The sequence below is a fragment of the Culex quinquefasciatus genome, chromosome 1 (genome assembly GCF_015732765.1).
Source record: "Culex quinquefasciatus strain JHB chromosome 1, VPISU_Cqui_1.0_pri_paternal, whole genome shotgun sequence".
Lineage (NCBI taxonomy): Eukaryota > Metazoa > Arthropoda > Insecta > Diptera > Culicidae > Culex > Culex quinquefasciatus.
Window position 1 is genome coordinate 5,282,354 of NC_051861.1, and position 24,453 is coordinate 5,306,806.

At 39.8% G+C, this 24,453-nt stretch overlaps 4 protein-coding genes across 5 annotated transcripts; 1 reads left to right on the forward strand and 3 right to left on the reverse strand.

Annotated features, from left to right (window-relative positions):
- The first annotated feature begins 1,844 nt into the window (after positions 1–1,844).
- On the forward strand, positions 1,845–13,270 carry LOC6040895 (cell division cycle protein 16 homolog). Its single transcript, XM_038267026.1, has 2 exons — positions 1,845–3,222; positions 12,107–13,270. Exons 1-2 carry the CDS (start codon positions 2,018–2,020, stop codon positions 13,182–13,184), a joined length of 2,283 nt encoding a protein of 760 aa, XP_038122954.1. The 5' UTR covers positions 1,845–2,017; the 3' UTR covers positions 13,185–13,270.
- Positions 13,271–13,325: 55 nt separating this feature from the next.
- Positions 13,326–14,983, reverse strand: LOC6040898 (glutamate dehydrogenase, mitochondrial). Its single transcript, XM_001850174.2, has one exon. The coding sequence runs from the start codon at positions 14,939–14,941 to the stop codon at positions 13,334–13,336; it is 1,608 nt and encodes a 535-aa protein (XP_001850226.1). The 5' UTR covers positions 14,942–14,983; the 3' UTR covers positions 13,326–13,333.
- Positions 14,984–15,124: 141 nt separating this feature from the next.
- On the reverse strand, positions 15,125–15,505 carry LOC119765148 (proline-rich protein 2-like). Its single transcript, XM_038248398.1, has one exon. The coding sequence runs from the start codon at positions 15,503–15,505 to the stop codon at positions 15,125–15,127; it is 381 nt and encodes a 126-aa protein (XP_038104326.1).
- Positions 15,506–15,658: 153 nt separating this feature from the next.
- On the reverse strand, positions 15,659–22,276 carry LOC6040899 (zinc metalloproteinase nas-4). 2 transcript variants are annotated; one of them, XM_038249795.1, is made up of 3 exons: positions 21,819–22,276; positions 16,517–16,953; positions 15,659–15,959 (listed from the first exon to the last, which is right to left on the reverse strand). In XM_038249795.1, exons 1-3 carry the CDS (start codon positions 22,168–22,170, stop codon positions 15,696–15,698), a joined length of 1,053 nt encoding a protein of 350 aa, XP_038105723.1. In that variant the 5' UTR covers positions 22,171–22,276; the 3' UTR covers positions 15,659–15,695. The 2 variants fall into 2 exon arrangements, with proteins under 2 accessions (XP_038105723.1, XP_001850227.2); XM_001850175.2 differs by lacking the exon at positions 15,659–15,959 and adding an exon at positions 16,200–16,405.
- Positions 22,277–24,453: the final 2,177 nt, after the last annotated feature.

Consider the following 24,453-nt stretch of genomic DNA (forward strand, 5'->3'; position numbering starts at 1 on the left):
CGACGCAAAATTTATATCTTTGAACAAAAAATCATGACAATGATCGAAGTCTTCACGTTAAAGTAAATTCACCGTTCAAAACAAAACAATACTGAAAATTGTTACTTTTCGATACAAGTGTTGAAAAGTTCTTTTTAGCAGTGGTATTGATTTTCAAATCTGTTATTTTTGGTAGTTAAAAGTAAGCCGTTTCGTTTCCCCAGAAGGACAGGAAAAGTTAAGAGTTGTTTTACAGCGGGATTTCAAAATAGTAGTTTATGTAACAAGTTGCAAAAAGAGATTTTTTTCAGCACGAGTCGTACATTTATCCAACGAGGTTCACCGAGTTGGATAAATACGACGAGTGCTGAAAAATCAAGCTTTGCAACGAGTTCCATACAATTTTTTTTGCAATTCCGAAAAACACCCATTGAGTGAAATTCTGGAGTTTTTTTTGAAAAGGTCCAATAAACCAAATTTTCAATTTTTGCTTTTTGGGTGTTTTTGAATACCCCTGACTCAATGCGGTTCTAAAAACACCCAAAAAGCAAAAATTGAAAATTTGGTTTATTGGACCTTTTCAAAAAAACTCCAGAATTTTAAGTAAAATTTTCATGTATTTTGTCAATAAATCTTTTGGATCAAAAAAATGTTGAAATGTGTTACTTTCCGAAGCAATGCTCAAAAGTGTTGCTATTCGATTCTGTTATTTTGGTACAGAAAAGTAGGCGTCGTTCAAGAATGACATGAAAAGTAAGTAGTTTCACGACGGATTTGCACGGATTGGCATACATTATTTTTCAGGGTTTTTTTCTTTATGAAAAAAATTTAAGATGCCAAAAAACAAGAATTTCGCCTTGAATGGTTTAAAAATGAAATTTAAAAATGAATATTGTGGTATGACTTTTTTTTTATAGCTAATCAGGTTTACGCATCACCATGGAACGGTGAGAGGCCGCTCCTGTTCACTGCATTTTGCCCCAGTTAGGGTCGACTTCTTTGATGAAGTATATTACCCTGCTGGGACAATAGTCAAGAAGGGCCGCGAAGTTAATTTAAAGAAAAAATGAATTAAAAATCAATTTTGAATCCTCTGAGGTAGTACAAAGGGACCGGTCATATAACCACAGACTACAGACGTAGCGGCTAGAACAAAATAATTTTAAAATCGTGTGTAAAAACATGGCTGCCGCATCCTGCTAATCTATTAGCGCCATCTGTTAGCCTATTGCCACTCTCTAAAGCAGCCATGATGGTTCTGAGAAGGTGTGTTTGAAAATGCATCACCCAGAAATATTTAAAAAATATATTATTTAAAATTTTCGAAAAAAATGTAAATAGCTAAAGATTATGTTTTTATGCTACAAGACATCAACCTTTTCAACGCCCTCGAAACCCACCCCACCTTAAGTGCCGCCACTTCCGGCGAACCCTCGTCGCCATATCAAAGGCCTAAATCTCGAATGTTCTCCCCGGTGCGTCAGTTTCCCCCACCGGATTTGCAGTGCAAGCGATCCTCGATTCAAAAAACTGGAAATTTGGTTTAAATTTGGACCTTTTTTAAAAAAAAAAACACCAGATACGTGCTCTAAAAAATAAGCTTTATTGTTGTGAACAATAATATCAGCAATTTGAGCATAACCCAATTAGGAAATAATCCACACTATTAAAAAAAAACTTCGGATAATCGGATCTGGACTCGGATCGGGATCGATTAAAAAAAATTGATAAATATATTTAAATAAAATATTTTTGATTTTATTACGTTAAATAAATAATCCCTTTACGTTTCACGTTCAAACCATCGCCAATGCGATCTAATTTCAGCCCACCCCGAATGCGATCTAAAAACAACCCGCATGCAGCAGCTGTCAAACCGGCGCGCAACGGAAAAACCAAAACAAAACGCTCTTTCTGCGGCCAAAGTTGGTTCTGCGCTCGCGAATTTTAAACCCGGATTTGGTCCGGTACAAGTGTTTTCGTGTGTTCTTTTTGTGACTAGCGGTTATTTCGGCCGGTTGGTTGGTGCGGTTCGTCAATGCCCAGAGTTGAAAAAGTCATGCGGACCGATACAGCCAACAGCAGTACGGCGGCGGCCGGCGCCGGTCAATCGGCGGATTCGAGCTCCCTGGTGGACGTGGACACGTATCGGCGGATTATGAAGAGCTTCATGGATATGCGTCGCTACCAGACGGCCCTGTTTTGGGCGGAAAAGGTGACCGTGATGAGTAACAATGACCCGCGGGACGTGTACTGGCAGGCCCAGTGTATGTTCCTGCTGCGGGAGTACCACCGGGCGGCGTACGTTATCCGGAGTCGGGGTCTGGACAAGCGGAATCTGCTGTGTCACTACTTGGCCGCGGAGTGCCTGGCCGAGGCGAAAGAGTACCAGGAAGCGTTGGACGTGCTGAACGGGGTCAGCTGTGAAACGTTGGCGAATAATATGGCTGGTCCGGGCTTGGGGCGGAACGAATCCGTTGAGGGCGTGGCCGTTTTCGATGAGCCCAACAAGTGTGACGTGCTGGCGTCGATTTACTTTCTTAAGGGAAAGATTCTCGAGGCCATGGACAATCGCATCCTGGCGATGGACTGTTACGTGCAGGCCCTGCACAAATCCGTGTATTGTTCCGAAGCGTTGGACGCCCTGGTCCAGCACGAAATGTTGATGGCCTGGGAGGAAAAGGAACTGATGCAGCACATTCCAATGGACCAGCAGTGCACGGAACCGGAGCGGAAAATTTTAAAAGTTCTCTACGAGAGCAAGCTGAAAAAGTATTACGAATCGATCGCCCCCCAAACCAACATCGAGCAGACCCCGGTCGGATCGATGAGCACAAATCTGCTCCACGAGCTCACGGAAAAGATGAAAAACAGCAAAAACATCGAAAGCAACAAGGCTGCCGCTGCGGCATCGTCCCTGCCGAAATGCTTTACCACCCCGGTCCCGAACAAGATCATGTCTCCGGCGAACAAAATCCTCGACGAAATCCGGAACACGCCGTCCTACCTGATTCAGTCGTCCCTGTCGCGCGTTTCCGTGCTGGGATCCGGTGGCGGAACCGCGTCCAAGCAGGAAACGCCCTACCGGATCAGTCGGCCCCCGGTCAGCGTGCAGAGTCCGTCGGCGATTGCGATCGGGAACTGTTTCGACCGGCTGGACGGTTGCGTGGATCTGGTGGTGTCCAAGGCGGAAAAGTTCTTCTACAACTGCGACTACAAAAAGTGCATGAAGGTCATCGACGAGTGAGTAGAATTTTAAATTTTAGTTTTTTTTTAGAATAGCAAAAAACCTAACACAATTTTCCTATTTTGTATCATTTCGAATTGCCTTGAATGAAAAAAAAAATCAAATTTATATCAATAAAAAGATCAATTAAATCTTAAGCGAAATGTTATAAAACTCAAACATATTTTTTTTTAATTTAATTTATTTAATAAATAATAAGAAGTTTTATATCAGTATGACAAGTGATAAGATGTCACTTGAAAAAAAGTAAACAAATAAGATTTTTTTCTACTTCATTCCAAATTGACAGCTCTTTGTTTTCGTTAAAACACTCCGACGAAAAAATACTCATTTTGAGGTTAAAACCACCTCTGCCATATTTTTTTCACCGGACTTATTTAATATCCTATCATTACAACTCTCGTATCATGATTCGCGTCTCCGCCAGACAGGGATCTGCCATGTAGAAATGTCCACCGTACGGATGGGTTTCCTTGTCGCACTTGATGGCCGGTTTCGTCGGTTTAGGTTCCTCCCCTTCCGTTGCATTTTCCCTAAAAGCAACAAAAATGTAAAATGAATCTGCTATCAAACTCCCAACCCTCAACTCACGGCAACGGCTCGCACTCTCGGAACCACCATCCGCTGGCCATCTGCTGGGCACACCGGTGCCCATCAAAGTCCCCGTCCGGCCGATCCGGCGTACTGAACCGTGCCCCGTGGCTAAACTCCATGGTCCGGCCCGCGCTTCCGTACACGAAGCTTCCCACCATCAGCTGGTAGCCCTGGTCCTCTCCGGCCACCGTCACCGACGTGTATCGCGCCGCCTCCATCCGGCCGTCCCGCGTTTTCGACACGATCAACAGTTCGTACCGGGCGTAACGCATCATCTGGTGAATGCGCTCCAACCCGAGCCAGAACTCGCCCCGCGGCGTTCCGAACCCGTCCCGGTACTCGGTCCAGGTGCGGTTGAAGCTCAGCTGGCCATCCACCTGACGGCTCTGGATCACGGTCCATCCGTGGCTTCCGATGAAGGTTTCCTGGTCACAAAACACCGGAAAGGGGTACACGGACTCGGCCGGCTGCAGCAGGTACAACCCGCTGGCGTCCATCGGAATGCGCTTGCAGGACCCGATCGGAGCGGTCTGGCTCGAGGTCACCATCGTCGGCATCGACATCTTCGCGGTGGACATGAAGTTTTGCCTGTGGGTGAGGGTTTATTGGGATTCGATTACTTTCGACTTTGAGTGTAAAGTGACGTTTGGAACTGTCAGTTGTGCGTACACGCTTCCCTCAAACTCACCATTTTTCCAGCGAAGCGCACGTTCTGTTCAGATTCGCAATCAAATCGTTCAAATGCTTGATTCCATTCGATTCTTTCAGCGTCTCAAAGAGAAAGATCAAAGGTTATTAAAAAACATTTAAAACTTTAACCGGACCGCCTTACCATACATAACACCAGAAGCACAACAAACGCACTAACGGTTGAAGTGGCGCGCCCCAACATCGTGTCGATTGGCCAAGGTCTGGAACGGAACTGAAGTTCAAGGTTTCGCCGACGGTCGTAATATATGCTCCCCAAAGGGTGGCCACGAAGAGGTCACAGGTCAACAAATTGTCAAAAATATGCTGATTGTTGGCACCGATTTGGAGTTTTTAGCTCTTGGTTTAAATTACTACTTTAATTTATTGAAAAAAAACTTTTCAAATGCAGTTGTCTACTCTTAAAAAAATCTCAAAAGACAGCTAAATCTGTGCCAACACTTTCTTCCACGCGTAGATTTGTGCATTCACGTGACCCATCATTAAAACTTTCGATTTCACTCGTGAGCGCCGTATGTGCGATTCATGCAAAGTCATTCATTCCTCCCCTCCCAGAAATTTCGTCCAGACGGTTTGGAGTCGAATCTTCTGGAGATTTGTAATCAGACTGTAATTATAAGACGAGACTGGCTCAATCAAAACCATGCAATTGATGTACTTCTGAAGTAACGAACTAGCCAACAACAAAAGTTCTGATAAGTTCAACTTTTCAGTACGCATTTAATTGGGTACTGAAGCCCTATGTAAATTTTTATGTACAACGGTAAAAAACACGATTAAAAACCATTTCTGATCACTTTTTTTCATTTTAATGCAAAATTATTTTTTTACAAGACAACATTTTTTCGATGGATCAACTATGGTCCCCTTGGAACGAGCTGTCAAGTAGGAGCTTTTCTGTCAAGAAGGACCGCGAAGTTAATTTTTCAAAATTGATTTAAAAATCCATTTTAAACTCTTTGTGGTCGTACAAAGGGTCAATGTACTCAGAAAAACAAGCTTTATCGCTGTAAACAATAATATCAGCAATCCAAGCTTCATTTTAGGACCCAATTCATAAATATTGAAAAATCAAAAAATACAAAAAAAAAATTAAAAGAAATCCAAGTCTTTATTTTTGAAATTTCGAAAAATTATAAATATTTCAAAAGTAAAAAAAATAACCGCAGAACAATGCATTTAAAATGGTTTTTAGTTAATAAGACAACTATTTACATTACAATTTTTATGCTTTTGAGACAATATTTTTTGCCCACTAATTTTTAATTATTCGCAATGACCTACAAAACTTGAGATTCAAAAACTTAAATGAAATTATAAAGCATAAAAAATTCATGAATTTAATTGTTTTTTATTTATTGAAAATTTTAAATTTAAATTGGAAATCTAAACTTTTTTTTATCTGAATTAAAATCTTCAGAAATTTAAAAAAATAAAAATTATGAAATTTTAGTCATTTTAAGCCGATACACATTTTTTTAAAGTTTGTAGTTTTTCATTTTTAAAATTAAATTTTATTTTAATTTTAAAATTTTAAAATATTTTTTATTGAATTTTGGAATTTACTGAAACCTTGATTGTTTGACACCCTCTTTACACAGAGCTCACACTTACTACTTACTGCCTCATACTAAGGCTTTCTAAACCCAGTGAAAAAAAAAAAATAATTTAACCCAAAAATTACGAACTTCTCGTCACAGTGTCCTGATGCAAACAATAAGTCTATTCCCGTACTTGCAGAATTGCAGAATTCTGCAGCCAGCATAAGTCACTTTTTTTGCAGCACGTTCCCGTACTTTTCAGCTCGCTCTCTTCATCTCTCTCTTTTGCAGAAGTTCTGCAAGGAGAGAAGCGGCAAAACTTTTGCCTGGGTAGTGCGTTCCAGTATTTACTTTTTCTGCAATATTGTACACAGTTGAGTGGATTTACTCAAATATGGTATTAAAGTTTTAAAATTATTTCAAAATATTTAAAAAAAGGATGATAAAGAAAGTAATTGAAAGAAGTTTACCTCTAGAACTTATTGTCCTATTCAACTCAACATAAAAAGTAAAATTTTGTAAATCATAAATTTTTAAACTCAAATGTAAAAAAATCTAACGGTTCGTACTCTATTATCCGAAGACGTCAAAATTTCGAAATTCTTAATTTGAGTTTCCAACCTAAAATATGACTCCAACGGGTATTTTTTCAATGATTCAAGATTCAAGAAAGAACATTTTCTTAACAGAGAAATGTGGTGAAGAGTATACCGAAAGTCTGGATTTTTAATACAATGTATTTTAATTTTAAAGAATATAAAATATGATATGTAAACAACGTAAGTTTTGTTTCAGCAAAAAATATATTTATTATTTGTTTGGTATAGTCTAATGCCTCCTTTATGATTCCTTCATTGGAAGTTCGACAAAAATACATCAAATATTTTGGTTCTTATAAAAATAAACATTGGTAGCTCATTTGCAGGGAAAATTTATTATTTGTCAATTAAATTTACCTATTATGTTAACATACATATTAAGTCTGTTCAAAAATAATTTAAGTTTAAAAATTTATCCTTAAACAAATATCTATTTTAAATTTATTCAACTCAAAAGAAATGTGTCTTTTAAAAGTTTTCAAAACCAATTTGTTTTTATGATACATTTTGTTTATTGGGGTATAAGCGGTGCTGTAATACTGGCTTTAGTTACCAACTTTTTATCAGGTTAAAATTTTAACACTTAAAAATAATGAATTCGTTATATTACATATATTTCATTAAAGCACTAAGCCTGAACTCATCAACATAAAACGTTACTTAATCCACCTTAAGGTGGTTGGTGCCTTCCTCACATTCATAAAGTCAATACATTCAGTAAAAACAGCAACATTCCTCCTTAACATGTTTAACAAATCAACTTTATTTATCATTTCTTTTGATAGGGTTCGCAGACCTTCAATATTTCTGGCTCATCGGCAAGGTCTGATAAAAAACCTATTCTACGATAGTTCGCATGGAAGATCCAGACAATATTTCTATTACAATATCTGATATCCAGCCTTCAAAAAGTGTATAAATAACACTTAAGTGCTAATGACTTTTGGTAGGGTTGTCAGATCATCAATGTTTTGGGCTCATTGGAAAGGTCTTTTTAATACCTTTCTGAAAATGTATAACATGATAGGTTTTCTTGCAAAAACCACAGAAGTTCTGCCTGAGAGAAAAGTTACTTTTGTTGCAGAAAAGTACGGTAACGCTCGGCTGCCGATTTCGTGCAGAATTGCAGAATTCTGCAGTACGCTGCTAGAAAGAGATAGGAAATCTGATGCAAACAAACGTCCAGCTGCCGTGTAAACATACTTTGAATGTGTTAGTAAATTTCTGACTAGAAAGCCTTTCACCAATCCTTTTGGTTTAATAGGTGTGAGTCCCGTGTACAAAGTGCACCACTTTCCAGTTTGACTTTGCGTAAAAAGTGTCAAACGAAAAAGTGGTTTTTTTTTTCAGGATAAGACCACGAAAAAGTGAGGTGAGTTTTTGAGAGTTCAGGGACCATCTATAAACCACGTGGACACTTTAGGGGGTTAACAGATTCCGAAAAAAGTGTTCACGTGGTTTATGGATGGTCCCTAAACTTCAATAGCTGCGAACCAATTTTAAAATTCTTGGATTTTAGATTTATTGATTATTTCATTTGACTGTTCAAAATGTTTGAATTTTTTAAAATTTTGGATTTATTTCATTTCATTTCATTTATTTCGTTGTTACTATCCTAAGCTGAGATGTGGACTACCTTTCAACAGCTGATTAATTCAAAGTTGGGAACAGAGCTTGCGGGTGCTTAATCAATCGAGTAAATCTACTGAAGGAAAAAAGCTACAAAATAACCTTCGAAATAGCTTACAGGTAGGGATAGTTAGATGAAAGGAGGCGTTTCTTATTCTAGTATTTTGGATTTATAAATTTCTAAATTTTAAAATTTTGCCATTTTTGAATTTTGAAATTTTTATATTTTTGTATTTTTAAATTCTAAAATTTGGAATTTTCAAAATTTTAATTCTATTTTATTTTTTGATTTTTTTTTCTGAATTTTGGAATTTACTGAAACCGTGATTGTTTGACACCCTCTTTACACAGAGCTCACACATACTACTTACTACCTCTTACTAAGGCTTTCCAGGCCCAGTGAAAAAATAATAATTTAACCCAATAATTACGAACTTCTCGTCACAGTGTCCTGATGCAAACAATCCCAGTCAAATCAATCCGAATTCTGAAACGGAATCTAATTAGAATCGTATACAAATTCCGTTTCAAACGCAACAACCGGTTCGAACACGGAAGCGGTTGTTGCGATTCTAATTAGATTCCGTTTCAGAATTCGGATTGATTTGACTGGGATAGAGCTTTATGACGTTTCGCGCACTAGCGCACCATTTGGTTTTGCTGGCTGACAAAATTCAACCTCACTTTATTTTCGTGTACGTACACGCAATACATTAGGGTGTAATATGGTTGTATGGAAAAAATTAAAGTTGTCCAAATTTAGTGAGCACAGCACTTTTTCAGTTCCTATTGGGGTCCTCAACAACTCCCCAAAGTTTGGGACCAATTGGTTTAGTCCTCACTTTGCGCAAAGCGATTCAATTTTCCATATAAATTTGTATGGGGAAAACCATTTTTTTGGATTTTGATATTTATTAAATCCACGTTTCATGCTATATCAAAACCGGACTCATATTCGGATGCTCTGGAAGGTGCTCTACAACTTTGCCGAAGAAAGTATGGTGCTAACTTGCTCCTGAAAGAAGATATAGAGCCCCCAAAACTCGTATAAAACGTGATTTTCGAGCAAAAAACACGTTTTAGACGAGTTTTGAACACGCTGTATCTTCTTTCAGGAGCAAGTTAGCACCATACTTTCTTCGGCAAAGTTGAAGAGCACCTTCCAGAGCATCCGAATATGAGTCCGGTTTTGATATGGCATGAAACGTCGAATTGTTAAATATAAAAATCCTAAAAAATGGTTTTCCCCATACAAATTTATATGGAATCGGTCCCAAACTTTGAGGAGTTTTTTAGGACCCCAAAAGGAACTGAAAAGTGCTGTGCTGGAAAATCGATTTTGATATTACACCCTAGCAATACATACGCGCGTAGAATGTCGAGCTTTTACAGCCCTGTGAAATATGTTGGCTGACATATCGGGCGGTCAGTCAAAAAAACCAGCTAGAAGTCGCCTGACAAAAAACTTTTGCTAGAAAGAAATAGGAAATCATTATACTTTGAAACACATTAAAATTTCTGACTAGAAAGCATTTTACCAAACCTTTTTGTTTAAGTACGGTATGCTGATCGGAAGGAACGCGGTCAAGAAATGTTGCGTATTCTTTTCGTGACCCCCCCCCCCCAAAAAAGTTGACAGTTCAGTATGAGCGCGATTGACGGTGTGCGTGCTTGAGGTTCTTTCGAGGAAAAAATAAAAAGATTAAAAATATTCAAAAGTTAAAATTAAATCGGAATTAAATAGATTCAAAATGTTCATTTAAAAACTTTTAACAACAATTATGAACAAAATTAAGAAATCAATAATTGAAAATTTCTTATTAAAAAAACAAAAAAAAAAATTCTTAAATTCTGAAACTAGAAAAAAAATTAAATTAAAAAAAAATTAATTATGAAATAAGGAAATCAAAAAATCAGGAAATTAGGAAACCAGGGAATTAGGAAATTTGGAAATTATGATATTAGCAAATTAGTAAAATATAGAAAATAAGAAAATTAGGAAATTATGATATAAGGTAACAAGGAAATTAAGAAATTAGGAAATTAAGAAATTAGGAAATTAGGAAATTAATATGAAAGGAAATTAGGATGTTAGGAAGTTGAGAAATTTGGAAATGAGGAAATTAGGAAGTTAGGAAGTTAGGAAATTTGGAAATCAGGAAATTTTTAAATTAGGAAACTAGGAAATTAGGAAGTTAGGAAATTAAATTAGGAAATTAGGATATTAGGAAGTGTGGAAGTTAGGAAATTGGGAAATTAGGATATCAGGAAACTAGGAAATTTGGAAATGAAGAAGTTAGGAAATTAGGAAATCAGGAAATTAGGAAGTTAGGAAATTAAGAAATTACGAAATTAGGAGTTTAGGAAGTTAGGAAGTTAAGAAATTTGGAAATATGTAAATTAGGAAATTAGGAAATTAGGATATTCGGAAACTAGGAAATCAGGAAATAAGTAAATTTGGAAACTATAAAACAAGGCTGGTACAAATGTTTTTTTCTTGAATTTTTAAATTCCTAAATTCTTAAATTCTTAAGTTCTTAAATTCTTAAATGCTTAAATTCTTGGTTTGATTTCAAAATTTCAGATTATTATTGTATTTTTAGTAAAAACATAGATATTTGTATGATTATTGTCAAGTTTAATTTCACTCCGATTTACTTCATTTTGGACCCGCGAGTGTGGATCAATCGGACAGCGCAGGGGACTCATAATCCAGAGGTAGCTGTTTGGTACTAGCAATTAATAGTTGGTGGCACGATGGCCGACATCTATAAAGACAACTTCTTTTTTTTTACTCCATTTCGACCAAAAAAACTAAATCTTCCCTTTTAATTTTAATATTCTGCTTTTTAAGATTCGGCGGGAATTTTGAATATTTTTATACCCAATACAAAATTATTAAAACGTTTGTAATTATCAGTTGCATGCAAAATGGAAAATTACAATTCTTTGATTTTTTCATCAAAACCTATTACAAACAAGCACCGCGCGAAGAAACGTCAAACGCAATCGTTCCGTTTCTGTTACTTTTCAGCTGCGTACCGCTTAAGAAAAATCTTTTCGTGACCTTTTCCTTGACCGTTTCTTGGACGTTTTTTTATATGGAGTTTTGCCTTCCTTCCGATCGGCATACCAGCCTTTAATAGTAAGTGTGAGTCCCGTGTACAGACAAGTGCACCACTTTTTAGTTTGACTTTGTGTCCTTTGTGTAAAAAGTGTCAAACAAAAAAGTGTTTTTTTTCCTTTGGGCTGACAGGCTAAGACCGCGAAAAAGTGGGTTGAGTGTTTGAGAGTTTATAAATTCAATAAGGCGAATCTGCATTTGTAAACATGCAGTCTATCCACCTCTTACTTGACGCGAACTGCCACTTGAGCAAAAGGGATAGACTGCTTGTTTACCAACTCAGATTCGCCCAATTGAACTGTTACTACGGAAATATCGGAATATAAAAAAATAGTGTAAAATTTTAAAATTGTTGAATTTTCTGGTTTTTTTATTTAGAAACATTATTTCAATGTATTTTTTTCTGTTAGAACCTGATTTTTTTTTTGAACATTTCAATGAAATGTTAAAATTCGAGATTTTTTTTATGAGAATTCCGACCAACTATAAACTACGTGGCATCTGTAGGGGGTTTCATCAAAGTTTATAATATGTATATAAAAGAAATCGTCAGCTATCCTGTACACTTCACAACCTTATTTGTTATTTTCAAAGCTGGGAAGTTCATTTACAGCATATGTTTAATAATAAATTCCATGAGTTCAAAACTAACTCCACACAATTTATTCTTTCTCATGACCCGCAGAATCCTGAAGCGCGACCCGTACCACAAGCGCAGCCTGACGGTCCAGATCGGCTGCCTGATGGAGATGAAGGACTTTAACAAGCTGTTTTACGTGGCCCACAAGCTGGTGGACTTTTACCCGGACGACGCCATCTCGTGGTACGCCGTGGGTTGCTACTACGACCTGATCGGCAAAAGTGACCCCGCCCGGCGGTACCTGTCGAAGGCGACCACGCTGGACCGGTTGTACGGGCCGGCATGGCTCGCGTACGGGCATTCCTTTGCCAAGGAGAACGAACACGACCAGGCCATGGCGGCGTACTTTAAAGCAACGCAGCTGATGCGTGGGTGTCATTTGCCCCTGCTGTACATTGGGGTGGAGTGCGGACTGACGAAGAACCTGGAGATGGCGGAGAAGTTCTTCTACCAGGCGATGTCGATTGCGCCGTTGGACGTTTACGTGCTGCACGAGTTGGGGGTGATCAAGTTTGAGTACGAGCTGTACGAGAGTGCGGAGGAGGTGTTCCGGACGACGCTGGACATGGTGCAGAGTATGGCCAAGGCGAACGGGGAGCCCATTTCGGCGCGGTGGGAACCGTTGCTGAACAATTTGGGACATTGCTGTCGGAAGAACAAAAAGTTCGAGGAAGCGCTGGAGTTTCACCGGAGGGCGTTGTTCTTGAAGCCGCTGAGTGGGGCCACGTACACGGCGATCGGGTTTGTGCAGGCGTTGATGGGACGGTTGGACGATGCGGTGGAGTCGTTCCACAAGTCGCTTTCGCTGAAGCGGGACGACGTGTTTACGACCACGATCTTGAAGTACGTCATTGAAGACTTGGCCGAGGAGGCTCCGCTGCCGTTTTACGCTGACGGTGAGGATGACATCGAGCTTGGTGGGAAAGAGGACGACAGTGAGGAAACCCGGGATGATGAGATGGGCGGAAAGGCAGCTGGCGTAGGAGATTCGGGAGTGGCGGGAACGCCGGGAACTGGCCCGGATGGGGCGCCGCCACGGTTAAAGCTCAAGTTTGACGAGTACGACTCGAACGCTTCGCCGGTAAGTGACACCAGCGCGGACGACATGAGTATGGATCTGTGAGATTGCTAGTTTAGGCGACTTTTTTTTTCTCTATTAATTGCAAAATATGTTTCATTGAAGTTTGAAAAAATACACTGTTTAATTGGTAATTTTGTAGGGTGTTCAACTCCGGAAAGAAATTCCAACAATTTATTATATACGGACAGCGATTACATGGACAATCCAGCTCCTTCGTACGTCTTGAAGATCTTCTCCACAGACCAAATGTACGCGGCGGTTCGCAGGTCCAGACAGAGTTGATGCTGGTTCGCAATCGTCATAATTCCCAAACCGGCCGTCTCCAGCACGTACTTGAGTCCCGAGGCTACCACATCCGCTTCGCTCGCATTGTCCAGATAGTGACGCAACTCCTCCGTTGGCTTGACCTCGACGCAAACGCCGGCATCCCGCAGCGAGTCCTGGACAGATTTGAGAATTTGACGTAGATTTTCCGCTTCTTGACGGAACGAAAGCTTGCCGAACGAGATGTGGTTCAGGTTCTTGAGGTATTCAAAGTAGGACGCGGTTACGCCTCCGGCGTTGCAGTACAGGTCAGGGATAACGAGGACTTTGTTGCCCTGCAGGATCTTGTCGGCTGCGGGAGTCGTTGGTCCGTTGGCGCCTTCCGCGATGATCTTGGCCTTGATGTTAGCGGCGTTATCTGAAGTAATTGATTTCTCGGTTGCCGCTGGAATCAGGATGTCGCACGGATGTTCCATCAGATTTGTCGTCGCTTCGCTCGCCTTCGGGAATCCCTTGATTGACTTGTGCTCGAACTTGTACTGCGCCAACTCGTCAACGTCGATTCCCTCCTCGTTCATCAACGAAACGTCCACTTCCTGAACGCCAATCACCTTACAGCCGGCCTTGTTGAAGAAGTGCGCCGCGTGCATTCCCACGTTCCCAAAGCCCTGCACGATCACCGTCTTCCCCTCCATCCCCGGTTCCAACCCAATCACCTTCATCCACTCCGGATCCCGAACAAACACATTCGTCGCAATAAACACGCCCCTTCCGGTGGCCTCCGTCCTGCCACGAATTCCTCCCTGATGCAGCGGCTTCCCGGTAACCGTGGCCAACGCGTTGATATCTCTATGTCCAATCGTCTTCCCGTACTGGTCCGCAATCCACGACATCTCCCGATCGCTCGTTCCCATGTCCGGCGCCGGAACGTCAATCCCCGGCCCGATAAAGTTCTTCTTGGCCAGCTCGATCGTGTACCGCCTCGTAATCGCTTGCAGCTCCTTCGTGGTGTACGCGCCCGGATCCAGCTTAATCCCGCCCTTCGCCCCTCCAAACGGCACGTGCACGCACGCACACTTGTACGTCATCAACGCACCCAGCGCCATCACCTCGTCCCGCGAAACGTCCATCGAGAACCGTATCCCGCCCTTCACCGGAAGTCGGTGCACGCAGTGGTGCGACCGGTACCCGGTCAGCACCTCGTAGTGGCCACTCTCGCGCATCACCGGAAACCGAATCTCCACCGTGCTGGCCACGCTCGCCACAATGTCGATGATCGCTTGGACGCGCTTCTTGCGGTCCTCTTCCGTCCAGCGGGGGTTCTTCTTCAGGTACTCGACCAGCCTCGGTTCCAGCTTGACGCACGCCTTGTGGAAAAAGTACTGCACCATCTCCGAGAACTTGGGGTCCTTCTCCTGGGCGACCTTCTCCAGCTCCGGGGGGATGGTGTGCTGGAGGCGGCAGGTTGGTGGGACCGACAAGGCCGGGCGGAGCAGGGCGGCCGCGCCGAAGCGGAATTTGCCGAGGGACCACATGCTTTTGCGGGTGAAGATTTCTCAGGGTTTAGTGACAGTTGGGGAAAATCGTAGGTTGCTGTGATCATTTAAAAATTTAATCATTTAATCAAAAGCTATCATGAAGAGTTTTGTAGATCTTTTTTTTAATTTGATTTTTAATTTTTTCTAAATTTTTTAACTTTGAAATATAATCAAAATTCTTTATTCAACTTGATTTTCCTGCACCAAATCGTACATCTCGGAGTCCTTTTCGTCGTACGGGTAGTACGGTCCGTATCCATAAGGTCCAACCGCCGGATACGGTCCCGGTCCCTGCGGATAATAACCACCCGGATAGTACGGCTGTGGTCCCCCCGGTCCACTCGGATAGTATCCATAGCCGGGATAAAACGGTCCACCGTTTGGGTAGGGTCCGGTGGGGAATGCACCACCACCACCGCCGGAACCGATTCCGTTGAACGGTGGCGGCACCGGGAAGGGCAAACTGATGGGCGGCCCCGTTCCGATGGAATCGCCCGAGCACTGGTACATCCGGTTGATCTTTTCGACGTCACTCGCGCTGAACCCTTCCCGCTGGCCCATCTTGGCCCCGTTGGTGGAACGCTGCGGAAGGAGACAGACAGACGGATCAGCAAAGTGGGTTGAAGTAAACGAGGGTTTTGTTCAGGTTAGGTTTAGGCTTATTTTATTTGTAGAAAATTTGTTCGTCACTTTACAACTTTCCAAAAAAAATGAGGTAGAGAGAATCGTGTAAATTCGAAGCAAAAACTGGCTACTCCTCCGTCGTTGTTTCGTTGTCCCCGAAGGCGGCCCCGATCAGATTGCCGATGAAGCCGACGACCTGGGCCCCGGTGGGACCACCTCCGTTGGGTTTCTTGAAGGGGCGCGAGGGTCGCGCAGGACGTTGAGGCTTTCCGGCGGAAGCAACCGGAGCGGTTCCAATGTTGGCACTGTTGCACCCGTACATGGCGTTGAGCTTGGCCACGTCCAGGCTGGAGAAACCGTTCCGTTGGCCCATTTTATTGCCGCCGGATTTCTAGGTAGGGGGGAGGTGAGGTTATGTACACAAATCACGTGAAAATTTGGTGAGAGTTTGAAATAGTTGTGTGCAATATAAAGTTTTGAAGTGAATCTTGCATGCAAGATCCCTGTGGCGACCTACCGACACCTGGTGGTGAAATAGTTAAACAAAGAAACCGAAAACGACAAACCAAATTGCTAATCCTTCACACCGACTAATAATATTTTTTATTCCTTAAACAAACATAATACTAAATAAAATAATTGTTAAAAACACGTTGAGGTAGTTAGTTCCAGTATGTTTGTGTGCACATGTGTATGATGTTGTTCCGCATTGTTCCGTTTTGATGTGTTTGTATCAGACTGTGTGGTGTCCTATTTGCAGTTGTACATGAGGTTGATCTTCCGGATATCAAGCGAACTGAACCCGTCCCTTTGACCGATGGTTCCGGAGAAGGAGTTCTGTGAGTGTCACAATAAAAAAAAAAAAAAAAAAAAAAAAAACAAACCAAAAACACACAAAATCACAAACCAGAACCGCATAAAAAAGAAGAGGAGGGGGATCCAACTCACCTTGGCCACGATCGTGGGCTTTCCGTTCGCCGAGAAGGCATTGGTCGAGTAGTGCATCACGCTGCCGTAATCGTACTGCACGCCGAACGCCGTCGTCGTTGTGGCCGACGCCTTGGCAAAGTTGTTCTCCGTGCCCCGCTGGATGTTCTGCGTCATGATCGTCACCCAGTTGTCCCGTTCGGATCGGTTCTGCTCGTGCAGGAATCCAAGCGCATGCATCAACTCGTGCACGATCGTGCCGACCTTGGTGGTGCAGCCCGGCATCTGCAGGTTCACTTCCTGTTTGCCACCGATGCGGCCCACGCTGGACCAGCAGCCGCTCTGGGAGCTCTCGATCGAGATGTAGTCCTTTTCGCCCATTCGCGGCTTGAATCGGACGCACGTCTTGCTGTGGTACTCGTTGAACGCGTCCTCGATCAGCTGCATGTCTTTGGCCTCTGTTAAAGGTATGTATAGAAATATTAACTTAAAATGTAATACATTGCTACATTCACTTGCTCACTAAAACCGAAATCCTCTCTTGTAGATTCAGAATTGTGTTACTGTTTGAACACTCCGTACTCAAACTCAACCCACTTCAACGAATCATCTCTGCGGTAAACTTTATGCAGTAGGCTAGGCCGCTTTCACGTTTGATGTAGAATTGAAATTTTGAATTTTGTTGTTATTAGGGTATTTGTCCCTATTTTGGGCCTACAAAGCAGAGCGTACTTTTAATTTGTTGTATGCTCAAAGGCTGCTATAGGCAACCTAGCATATTCTATATGAATAAGTTGGTTTGTTAATGCTAATGCTCGTACTTAATCATATATTTGATAAAAATATCATTTCTCGCTGTGTAATATGCAATAAAGACTGTAACATTCCTGAAGCGCACACACACTGGTACAGTTTGTAGAATTGCCAAAGGTACCGAAAATATGTCCATTTCTCTCCGATATGGACGAAGCAACTTTAATCAGTTATTTTATTGATTTGGTGGCAGTTTAGTGATAAAATACATTGCCGGTGGTTTGAGATTCGGGGGACGGCCCTCATCCATGTGCTGAGCGTGTTGACTTGTTGAAGCGGTAAGCAAAAGTGGTGAAAATTTTGGACCTAATAGGCAAGTAGCAATTTGCCAAGAAAAAAGTGAAGAGTGATATATTTATTGCAGAGTTGCGTTGGAGAATTTGAACGGTGTGCGTCGCGGTCCTCACGCAGGATTTTCGTTGCCGTTTCCGTCTCTGTTGTCCCCCCGATTGTGCGTGTATTTCAATCCGGGCGGTTTCGCGTTTTCGCATTTTATTTCGTTTTATCTTTCCACAGCCGGCTGTCTAAGATTAAATCATTTATGCTAAACTCAACACCAAATAACCGGGAATTGTCTCATCCGCATACTCCGACTGATTGCCTTGAGAATGCATAATACATCACACCATTAAACAAAATTTATTGATTATTGGGTCGCATCATCATCCTCTATGTTGAATCCTGACCATTACCCTTACCCACTAACAAAATCCCAAGTAGAAGTAGTTTTCCGGCACACGCGGGGGTGTGGATATCGATAGAACCCACCCTTGGTAGCAGCCTGTGCTAACTAACATTCCCGTCCCATTCCCTCGAGATCTACAAACTGACATGGCGGGCGCCGTTGGTGGCCAACGACTATTTCCTATTCGCACCGGCTCTAGTTTTGATAATCGTGATGTTTTATCTTTTCAGCGCATTCCTGCATGCTGTTGATAAGGGAAACATCATTTGATCGTTGAAGCGTGTAACCGGTTGTGCTGATGGGATATTATGGTCCTGTTCAGCAACGGAGAAGGACAACCATGGGTGGTCTCTCATGCTCATGCTCATGCTCATGCTCAAGAGTGATATATTTATTGCATTTTTCTAATTTACGAGGAAAACGTGAATAATTCTTGCTTACCAAAATGAAGATAATGACAGCACGAATCATTCTCAAGTGGCAGATTCCTGCCAGATTTGGTGAAAGGCACCATTTCGTTGAATTAAGTTTGGTAAACCTAAAATAGGTATAGGCCAAAAATAGGGACAATACCCTACTTCGTTGTTTGGATGACACTTTGTCCATGCTTTTACTATGACAAAAGGAGTCATTTTGCATCATTATTCTATTTAATACAAATACCATACAATATTGCAGGCTGTTCTTACAATTTTTCTGATCGATTTGGTACTGTCGGCAAAATTGAAGATTTAGCGCTAAAAGTTGAATGGTAAATTTCCTGAGTTTTTTTTTCTATTTTAAAGGGCCCAATAAACCAAATTTTCAGTTTTTGCTTTTTGGATGTTTTTTAATGCCCCAATGCAAAAACTAAAAAAAAAATTTATTGGACCTTTTTTAAAAAAACTCCAGATTTAAACTCTCGAAACTCTTTTTATATGAATTTGGGAGAAATTGGATAATCGAAAAAAAAGATTATTATGTTGATAAACTTATCAAGATAATGTATGAAATCCGGGAAGAAAAAGATGTAGACAAGCTTGACGAACTCTACAAAACAAAAGATAAACTCGATGCCAAATTGTTGAAATATAAAAAAATAAAAAAAAATATTACCAGTTATCAAAAAGATTCAAAACTTTTAAAACTTTCCTCTTCTACTATCCACCTTGTAGAGACAAATGCACGAAATTGTAAATCTCTATACAGCAATTACCCTCGAAAACAGCATGGAAAAAAACAAAGGGGCTCGGATCGGGCTCACAATATTGCCACTCAAGTCGGGAAATCGGGAAATCCGCCAAAAATCGAGAAAAAAAGTCGGGAATTTATGATTTTTTGTCAGAAAGTCTGGAATTCTGAGCATACTTGTTTGAAAATTTTTTTTTTAGCTCTTGAATAATTTTGTAATATTTTGCACCAATTTCAAATTGAATTCACTAATTTCTGCTTTAGTAACATGCTTTAAATTTAAGGTTCCATTCACTATTTCAGTATATTTGAGTATATTTGAGTATAGAAAAACAGTAAAAGGCATTCAAAATCTTAATGATTATTAGAGTCTTTGACACAGATTTTCATAATATTTTTTATGAATCAAATGATCGCTATTAATTTTTGTTCATCAAACAAGAGGTAAAATTAATGAAAAACTAATATAAAAATAGAGGCTAATGACCAGCTTAGAATTATGATTCTAATTCATTTTGTCACATCATTGGATATTTGAAAACAGATTCCAACTTGAGTTTGGCAACGGTTTTTTTTTTGGCGAATATTTTTAATTGTTTAACTAGGGGAAATTCTCGTATCTTTGGCAGGTTAATCACTCGCGCCTAATTCCATCCAATTTGCTGATTTTCACTATTTAAACAACTAAATTTGCAAAACTTTTGATATAAACTTGCTTACTCACTTCTTATTGAGCTATTTATCACTCGATTTCAGTTGAAAACGCTTTTAATTAGCTTTAATTGAATGTCAAAGTTCTTACCTGCCAACATTAGAGGCACGCTGGAATTAGATGCTGTTCCCCTAAATTGGTTTAGTAATTTAAAATATGTTTTTTTTTCAAATGTTGCCCTTGAACTTTTTTTTGTGAGTATAGGTAAATTACCTACCATAAATAAAGCTTGATTTTCAGTTTTCGGAAAACTTAAATATCGAATAAAATCCAAAATTAAAAACTTTTTTACGTTTTGTAAACTTAAAGAAAATCTTCAAATTGCAAAAAAAAATAATCCAACCTGGCAAAAACAGTTTTTTTAATGAATTCCTTGACATTTTTCTAAATCCTTTGAATTAATAATAACAGCAATTATGTTTCAATAATTCTTTGATTTAAAATGATGATGAAGTTTTGAAAAAATAGGAACACTATTTTAAGTTCAGTTATCTTTAACTTTTTGTCATTTCCAGTTGAAACGAAGTAACAAAAACTATACGTTTGCCAATTTAAAAAATAACATGGAAGTCATAAGTATAGTTGAACTTTCGATTACTTTTCAAAGACTAATTGTTTGTGTCTCTACTATGAATCATAATAATGAAATTCCATTTTTGATTTTCGGTGATCGGTTTGATCGGTGGTTAATATTGACTGTTCTTATAGAAAGTTTTTTGTTTGAAATCATTCTTTAGATAAGAAATGCCTATTATTTGAGCATTCTGGAAAAGTCTGGAAAAAAGTCGGGAAAAAGTCGGAAATTTGAAAATGGAATTTGAGTGGTCACCCTGCATTAGGGTGACCTATGCTGTGTTAGGGTGGTTCGAAAAATGTTTTTCGTTTGTGTTTCAAACGAAAAATACTAGTCCAGCTATTTCGGCCAGGGAACCCCTAGACATATTTTGAGCCCGATCCGACTTTTGTTTTCTCCATGCTGTTCGTGGGGAATTGCTGTATAATAAAATTTAAAAACGGATTGTTTTTTAGAATTTCAAATCATTTTTTATTTTTAGAGTTTTAGGTGCTTGAATTTTAAAATTTAAGAATTTTTGAGCTTACCAATTTGTAAATTGGAAAATTGTAAAAAAAAAACAATATTTTAAATTATATTTTTAAGTGCGAGTTTTTCTACTGTGTGTCACAGGCAATCAACCATTCAAATTTGACTAAAATGAAGTCGCAGAACTCCAAACTATGTTAAAAGTAAGAAAATAAAAAAATCGAAAAAAATGTTTGTCCAAAGTACCATACAAACCTTCGGAAAATCGAACTTCGGATAATCGAGTCAGAACTGTAATATTAAAATTGTCAAAATCTTCGTACAACTTAATGAAATCCAATTCTGTTGGCTGCATTTGGAAGGTCTTTTGAAGCACTTTAAAATTAGCATAAAGATACCGTATTAGTTTGACTTTTTCTCATATTCTCTAATCATATGTTTAAAACCTCAATATCTTTTTGCAACAGCCTCCAACACCCTTACTCCTTTAGATTAAAAATTATTCCAGTGTTTTTATCCACTTTTTGTGTCTAAATTGAAGTAATATTGCATTATTAAAGGTGTTATATTACCTTAAAATATTACATTTTTCGAATTTACACAGTTCAGGTCTTTTTTATGTTAAAACATTGAAACTTGGGCTTAAAATAATCATAAGTTAAGTTTTTCAAAAATATTTAAGAAATCTTCAAGTACAAGATTATTGATTTGATGTAATTCTACCATAAAAAAATTTGAAATCACAAATTTTCCAGGTACTTAATATAAAACATCATTTTCTAACAAAAAATCTGTTTACATTACCAGATGTAACATGATTTTTTTACTGTTTCTCACACGGGCATTTAACACTGACATTTCAACGAATATTCACTACCATCATCAAACAAAAATCACTCACGAAAGTTCCCGTTGATCACGAACGGCACCTGGCCGCCGGGCCAGCGCGTGCTCACATCAGCCATTCCGTTCCGTCCGGCGGGGCGCGTAATCAGCATGTCGCCCTCGGCGTACGACCCCAGCTCCTCCACGTTCACCAGGGCCGTCTCCGGATCGTAGGTGGCCACCCGGGCCCCCACGGCCTCGTCCGGATTGCCGTAGATGGCCGTTCCCACCGAGGACAGGTCGATCTCGTCCTCGCCCAACTCCGCCTCCTCCTCCTCCAGATCGTTCACGTCCCGCAGGATCAACCCGGAGTGGACAATCGTAACGAGCCACGTGGCCACGACCACGAGTTGCACAAATCGATTCATTTTCTTTTTTTTTCGCTTGCTCACTTTTGCACGACGCGACGACCAACTCCACACCGACTGACTGACGAGTAATTTTCTAAGGCAAGGCTGGTTCTCGGTTTGCCACCCAGCAGGGAACTGATAACCTGTCCAAGAACCCGACTACCTATTTATACAACTGGAGCAAGAGCAGCGCGCCAATTTCTTCAAGTTGGCGGCGGCGTCGCGACGCTCAAGAACACGCACGCACGCACGCACATGGCGACGACGACGACGATTTTTCGGAAGGATTCTCGTTCTAGAAGTGTCGCACTTTGACCGATAAGAACTTCAACAGTTTGGGGGTGGGTTGTAAAACGGGTCGTATTTAATAGCAATAAAATTTATGGCTTTGCGAAATCACAAGCCAGGTTGCCTAAATTTGCTTAAACTTGACACCGTGACATATCGGAGTGAAGTTATCAATCTACTTTTTTTTTTGCTGCGAAACGCAACTGGTTCTTGATGGGAAAGAAATTTTAAGTGAATTGGTTCTGGGGAAATGGTTTTATGACTGGCAACTGAAAGCGCCTCGTTTTTTTTTCATGGGGTTTCCGGGTCAAGAACTTAAAATATCCAAATTTAATGAAATAGTTTTGCAACATGTTTGCTATTTTCCGGGTCAAGAACTTAAAATATCCAAATTTAATGAAATAGTTTTACAACATGTTTGCTATTTTAAAATTGAGATTTTTTTCGCCGATTTTTCTTTTTTTTGCAACGGGTATGTACTATTGATATTATTGATCGCTCAGACATGCTAAATATGCTTTTAAATGTAGGAAAATGCATTTCAAAAGGTGTGGCGATCCCGGGAATTCCTGGCATTTTTCTAAATCGTGAATTCTAGAGTAAATTTTCAAAACAATCTATGAGTCATGGATTTCCTATGCAGATAGAACCTTTGAGCAGTTCTCTCAGATTTCGATCATTTTTTGTGTTTTTTATTCCGACTGAAACTTTTTTGGTGCCTTTGGTATGCCCATTAGTTTGTCCATATAATTTGCCATACAAATTTGGCAGCTGTCCATACAATGGGTCTCGTGGCGCAGGGGTAGCGGCTTCGGCTGCCGATCCCGATGATGCTATGAGACGCGGGTTCGATTCCCGCCTTATCCACTGAGCTTCTATCGGATGGTGAAGTAAAACGTCGGTCCCGGTTTCTCCTGTCTCGTCAGAGGCGCTGGAGCAGAAATCCCACGTTAGAGGAAGGCCATGCCCCGGGGGGCGTAGTGCCAATAGTTTCGTTTTTTTTTTCATACAAAAACGATGCGTGAAAATTTAAAAATCTGTATCTTTTGAAGGAATTTTTTGATCGATTTGGTGTCTTGGGCAAAGTTGTAGGTATGGAAATGTACTACACTGAAAAAAAATAATACACGGTAAAATTTTTTTTTGTGATTTTTTATTTAACTTTTTGTCACTAAAACTTGATTTGCAAAAAAACACTATTTTTGTTTTTTTTTTTTTCATTTTTTGATATGTTTTAGAGGACATCAAATGCTAACTTTTCAGAAATTTCCAGGTTGTGCTAAAAATCTTTGAACGAGTTATGATTTTTTAATCAATACTGAAGTTCAAAAAAGCAAAATATAGAGAATTTTCTCAGCTTTTCAAAAATATTTTTATCAAAGGTTGGCAAACATGTGCAATAATTTAAAGAAATGAAAAAGTGCGACTATTTTCAAAAAAGTTACCTAAAAATGGCTATCGAGAAATTAAAAGTGAGAGTGTGTGCGTGCAACATGGAGTTAAACTTTTCAAAGTGCCATGGTAATCTTCACAGAAAGTTTAACTCCATGTTGCACAATCTCTCACTTTTAATTTTTCGATAACTTCAAAACGGTGCACTTTATTGAGGTTTTGCAGTGCGACTGTGTTTCAAATGTAGGTGGCGCCAAAATGAGGTTACTTGCCAAAAATCGTATTCCTTTCTGCTGAATTGAAGAACAAAATCGCTTATTTCTAATGATTCCCTGCATCAATTTTAATGAAACTGGTTGCAAAAGACGAGAATTTTTTTTTGCTTTAAAATAATGAACATCAATTTTTGGGCGCGCAAAAATTTGTGAACTTTTTCGTCAAAAAACATGTTTTGAAACACGAAAAAATGAGATTTCTTGTATATTTCAATGAAATAAACATTTATATAGTTGATAACAGATGTGTTAACGTTTATTCAACAATTTTTATTGATTTTTGACAGACTTTGTTGCCAAATAGTCCAAATTACTATCTTTTTCTAAATCTACAGTTTTCTCATAG

Excerpts from the sequence above, each read along its gene's own strand:
- LOC6040898 (XM_001850174.2), bottom strand. The coding sequence starts at position 14,941 with ATGTGGTCCCTCGGCAAATTCCGCTTCGGCGCGGCCGCCCTGCTCCGC.
- LOC6040895 (XM_038267026.1), top strand. The coding sequence starts at position 2,018 with ATGCCCAGAGTTGAAAAAGTCATGCGGACCGATACAGCCAACAGCAGT. Across the intron at positions 3,223-12,106 it reads TGCATGAAGGTCATCGACGA|AATCCTGAAGCGCGACCCGT; the intron begins GTGAGTAGAATT and ends CATGACCCGCAG.
- LOC119765148 (XM_038248398.1), bottom strand. The coding sequence starts at position 15,505 with ATGGGCCAGCGGGAAGGGTTCAGCGCGAGTGACGTCGAAAAGATCAAC.
- LOC6040899 (XM_038249795.1), bottom strand. The coding sequence starts at position 22,170 with ATGAATCGATTTGTGCAACTCGTGGTCGTGGCCACGTGGCTCGTTACG. Across the intron at positions 16,954-21,818 it reads CGTGATCAACGGGAACTTTC|AGGCCAAAGACATGCAGCTG; the intron begins GTGAGTGATTTT and ends TACCTTTAACAG. Across the intron at positions 15,960-16,516 it reads AGCCCACGATCGTGGCCAAG|AAATCCGGCGGCAATAAAAT; the intron begins GTGAGTTGGATC and ends CCCCCTACCTAG.